The sequence below is a fragment of the Dipteris shenzhenensis genome, chromosome 7 (assembly GCF_047967505.1).
Source record: "Dipteris shenzhenensis isolate YYH24624 ecotype China chromosome 7, Dip_SZ_1.0, whole genome shotgun sequence".
NCBI classification, from domain to species: Eukaryota; Viridiplantae; Streptophyta; class Polypodiopsida; order Gleicheniales; family Dipteridaceae; genus Dipteris; species Dipteris shenzhenensis.
In genome coordinates, this window is record NC_141602.1 from 40,192,777 (window position 1) to 40,197,702 (window position 4,926).

Consider the following 4,926-nt stretch of genomic DNA (forward strand, 5'->3'; position numbering starts at 1 on the left):
ATGTGAGGAAGCTGAGGAAGCACAAGGCCTTTGAAGCAAAACAGAAGCCGCCTTCATTTCTAGATGCGTCCACCCTTCTCATGCTCGACCCATCGCATGTAGATGTTTATTTGGCACTTTATACTACCTTTTCTCTTTGGGTCGACTTCTTCAGCAAACTATCATCCTTGTGGGGTCTCTTTGTCTCCGTGAGGTTGACAGGGATAGCAAGGGTGGAATGTGGAAGCGACGAGTTGATGAAACAGGTGGCAAAGCATGTAACCGTAGCACCTTGAACACATTCCAGACCTCATAATTCATAGCCTTGGTACAAAGTCGGCAAAGTGGACAGGAAAAAGAATCAAGAACAAGCCGCTTGGTTCCAAGGTCGAGCCATCAAAATGTGCTCCCTTTTGGACCTTTGAGAGGTTGCATTGTCAATGCAAGCATGGGCACCCGTTTTCCCAAACTTTTGTAGCTCTACAAAGATGGCATCCGATTCTGCAAATGTAAGAACATTGATAGGGATGAGAGTGGATACGGGGTACGCGGTGTTTCTTGACTGGTGCCAATCACAAACATCTACCATATACCGATATCGATGAGCAAAGCAAGCACCGTGGCTCTTCCTAAAAACGTGTATGGATGGGAGTCATGAATATGGTTGCTCAAGCGATTGTGGGGATGGCTTGCCAACCACAACAACAAGGTCACAAAGGTGAATGAACTTGGTCAGGTAACAACAAGATTAACAGTCCTACCAAAGATGATGGCACGAGAGGAGCGAGTCTAAGCAAATTGACGAGTGCAACTAACATTGAGTTTGGAAGGTGAAACGAAATTTGAATAGGAAGTCAATAACGGGTGCACGCACCATCACCTTTCTTGAATGTGTCATTGCTCCTAGTATCCATGGATTGAGCCGCTCCTTCTGATCAGTCATTGTCGATGGAAGCACCTAACTGGCGAGAGCAAGCAAGCTTGGCGAGCAATGACACGAAAACTTCGACTAACCTTTTGAAGCCCAGACATGGAAACACCCTCTCTAAACACATGTCCACACACCTCCATCACATCGTGTATGAAGAGAAAGAAAGGCGTCCATTCCCAAAAACGAGCTCAGATGAACACACATCGCCAGTCTCAAGAATGGACTCCAAGGCATGGGAACGAATTCCGATAGGGAAGCAAGGCATGGAGAACCAATGGTAGGAGGGCGGAAGGTAATAAGTTCAATGAATGTCGTGTCCAGTGTTCACCAAAAACCGAGGTTTCATGTCAGGTGAATTATTGAATTCAGAAGGAAACCTCAAAATTTTGGGAGCAAAGGTTTTTCAATTTGTAATTGTGAGGCCATTATAGCTATATTTTGGTGAAAAACCTGCAAAGTGTTGGGAAAAATCTTGTAAATTTTGAAGTTGAAGGTTTTTGTATTGGTTACCAAAAATGCTTTTCATCATATACTACGTGTTTCCGTGGATTAAAAAAAAAGAAAAATAAAAATAGAGAGACAAGATAATAGGGGGATTTGGACGGCCCAGATGCTGTGAATCTGGCTGTTGTTCTTCCAAAAAAAAAAGGAGAAGAGCATTAAATTCCAGTTTCCATCGCCATAGCCGTAGCCATAGCCATAGCCTTTGTCTGCTCTTCGGATCATCGCCATAGCCTCTTTCTTCGCTTCGCTTCATCGCCATTTCTCCTCTCTCTCCTCCTTTCTTCTGCCCCATCCGCCTTCATGAGCACCCACAAGGAGCGCGACACCCACGTCTACCTGGCCAAGCTCGCTGAGCAGGCCGAACGTTACGATGGTATGCCCTTTTCTCCCCCTCCTCTCCTTGCCCCTGTCGTAGGATTTGCCTCACCTTGCGCGGATCGATCCTCATATCCACGCTCCATTCGATTGAATCCGAAAATCTTTTCTGTTCCCTTTGGAAAATGCAGGCTTTTCCCATCACGAGTTTCTGTATTTGTATTTTCTAGTCTTTCGATTGCATATAGCACTATAAAAATCTTTTTCTCTATAGAGATGGTGGAGTCCATGAAGAAAGTCGCGAGGTTGGATGTGGAGCTCACAGTGGAAGAGAGGAATCTGCTCTCCGTGGGTTACAAGAATGTTATTGGTGCTCGTCGGGCTTCGTGGCGGATTTTGTCTTCTATAGAACAGAAAGAGGAAGCCAAGTCCAACGAACGGAATGTAAAAAGAATCAAAGATTACCGGCACAAAGTCGAGGAAGAACTCTCCAAGATCTGTAACGACATCTTGATGATTATCGATGAGCATCTCATTCCTTCATCTGGATCAGGAGAATCAACTGTCTTCTACTATAAGATGTAAATGTTGTCACATTACGTTCCGTGCAGCTTTTACTTCATTGCTGTTGATGGTGCTCCCTCAGTCTTGCTATAGGGACTCATAAGGTAGTCTCACCTCCGGATATTTGAGTGTGCGGAACTTATTGGAGCGTTTTTGGTGTTTCTTAGGAAGGGCGACTACTTTCGGTATCTGGCAGAGTTTAAGACAGCCAGTGACAGGAAAGAGGCTGCAGATCAATCCCTTAAAGCCTATCAGGTGACCCTAGATACAGAGCGGCTGATATGTCGTAGGTGCTGTCTTGTCGCATATAAAATTATTGGCAGGGATGCTTTTGCGGCTTGATCATCTTGGCCTTTGTTCTCCCTTTTTGTAGGCCGCATCTAACACCGCTGGCACAGACTTGCCACCCACTCACCCTATTCGGCTTGGGTTAGCCTTGAATTTTTCAGTTTTCTATTATGAGATCATGAATTCTCCTGAACGGTAAGCCGTTTTTCTTGATTTGGCCTTCCTTTTCCAAGTTTCTGTAATGAGATTATTGAGCTATGAATGCTCTTAGAAATTGCTACTTGACATATGATTTGTGTCCCCTGATTATTGCATTAAAGTCTGCTGCTTTACTTTGGTATCTCCCAGAGCTTGCCACCTAGCTAAGCAAGCATTTGATGAAGCTATTGCCGAACTTGATACTCTAAGTGAAGATTCGTACAAAGACAGTACTCTAATTATGCAGCTACTGAGAGACAACCTGACGCTTTGGACCTCAGACCTTCCAGAAGATGGAGGTATGTGGGTCTTAGGTTTTCAGCGTTTCTAGGTTAGATTTGCTAGTGTTTTAAGGTAGCTTTGCATGAAAATGTGTATTCTCAAGTTAGGTGGTGTGGATAAGAGTTTTATGATTGTGTAACTAGTATTGTCATATGTAAGTCATATGAAAAAGTGTATTCTCAAGCTAGGTGGTGTGGACATGAGTTTTACGATTGTGTAACTAGTATTGTCATACCGAATGAACATTCTGCATGTCCATTTGAGCAGGGGATGATCAGTTAAGAGTCGATGATTCAGGGAAGGTTGAGGATGCAGAGGTATACAGTGATGTCTATCAAATGTGAACTCGTGGTTGTTGTGTTGCAACAATTTAAATAGTTTAGTTTATTCTCTGAAGCAATTGTACAAGGTGCTGACAAATTTTATTTTTTGTGATTGTTTGCCTGCAGTGAGTTTTATGGATTGTTGAATAATGCACTGGCGCTCTGATCCTTTCTGAGCAGGGCTTCTCACATTTAATTCCTAGCTTGTTGCAGTCGCTTTGTCCTGTTCTATTGCCTTCTGGCTAACATGCCATTGGACTTCAACATGGTTTAATTTTTATCGTCCCGATTTCCTCTCTTTATTTGGAAATGGGAAATGTTTGACCGTACCAAAATCTTAAGCGCTGAAAATTTGTTTGGGGGACTTCATGTTAAGAGCCTATTCTTAGGTAAGTTTGCTGGTATGGTAGCTGGAAGCAGTTCGAAGAGACATCCAGTGGTTTCTGGAATCCTTAGCACTGAAAGCTTGTTTGGAGACTCCATGTTAAGAGCCTATGCTTAAGTTTTCTGGTATGGTAGCTGGAAGCAGTTCAAAGAGACATCCGGTGAGTCAAACTGTTTAGCATTCACAATTGTGTGGTTGTTTTAAATTATGAGTTTTTCTAAGTTTTGAGCAGAACCTCACAACTGAAGTCTCAAGGTCCTGTAGTTTACAAGTTCAAACCTAGCCTATTCGCAATAGCCTTCCATTGGCATGTAATTTTGAAGTGGTTTTAAACAGATCTCAAGTGGCTGCAATCATCTAATCCTTTGGTGAGGTGTTTCCAAGTGCACTTTGGGAGTAATGCACCCTTATACAGCCTCTCCACAGATGATTTGTGCTATTGAAGCAATTATTTCTTAAATAATGTTAAAAATATAGGCACCTATCTTCCTGTCGGTGATAAAACCTTCATTGCTACTTTGTCACTATTCAATCGTCTGCAAGGTCATATTTTCTATCTAAAGTGTACAAAACACAGGATTGTGTGTTCCAAAATTGCGAAGTGTAGGTTGATTTGCTTACACCAACATTTGGATACTTGCTTCAAACCATTTAGAATCTTTTTTAATTTGCACGTACCCCTCTCTTTCAGTTCTCACGTAGCCTTAACTTGTTTGTACACCACTTGATCTAAGTATCCATTTAGGTTTGCACCCAATTGCAATATGCTCTATTTGCTGATCGTTGCCAAAGATAACAAAAATTTGATCCATTTTGATTCAGCAGTGTTAAGCCTCCAAGCCAGTGATTTCGATCTTCGTTTGGCAAGAGTCCGATGTAGGATTTTGGATACCGGAGCCCGTGGCCTACAAAACTAAATGCATGCCCATACGAGGTTGAAGAGAGTTTCAGTCAATTAAAGTTAGAGAGTGTAGTGCAGAATTTATAAAGTTCTTGATTTTTTGCGTCTTGAGTGCCATACATGGAGCTTATGTGAGAAGTTTGCTTGTAGATTTTAATACTGGTTGTGATTGTGTGCATATAGAATTTGAGTATTGCTTGTTTGCATGATGTTATTTGCACGTTCACCCATCTTACCTAGAATGGGGGAATAGTTT

General features: G+C 42.4%; 1 protein-coding gene across 1 annotated transcript; it reads left to right on the forward strand.

The window, feature by feature from the left end:
* The first annotated feature begins 1,566 nt into the window (after positions 1 to 1,566).
* On the forward strand, positions 1,567 to 4,260 carry LOC147900338 (14-3-3 protein 7-like). Its single transcript, XM_087377375.1, has 7 exons — positions 1,567 to 1,787; positions 2,004 to 2,310; positions 2,461 to 2,548; positions 2,667 to 2,776; positions 2,930 to 3,078; positions 3,329 to 3,378; positions 3,511 to 4,260. Exons 1-7 carry the CDS (start codon positions 1,715 to 1,717, stop codon positions 3,511 to 3,513), a joined length of 780 nt encoding a protein of 259 aa, XP_087233501.1. The 5' UTR covers positions 1,567 to 1,714; the 3' UTR covers positions 3,514 to 4,260.
* The last annotated feature ends 666 nt before the right edge of the window (positions 4,261 to 4,926 follow it).

Coding starts and splice junctions, on each gene's coding strand:
- LOC147900338 (XM_087377375.1), top strand. CDS start 1,715: ATGAGCACCCACAAGGAGCGCGACACCCACGTCTACCTGGCCAAGCTC. Junction 2,777..2,929: donor ATCATGAATTCTCCTGAACG/GTAAGCCGTTTT, acceptor GGTATCTCCCAG/AGCTTGCCACCTAGCTAAGC. Junction 3,079..3,328: donor AGACCTTCCAGAAGATGGAG/GTATGTGGGTCT, acceptor CCATTTGAGCAG/GGGATGATCAGTTAAGAGTC.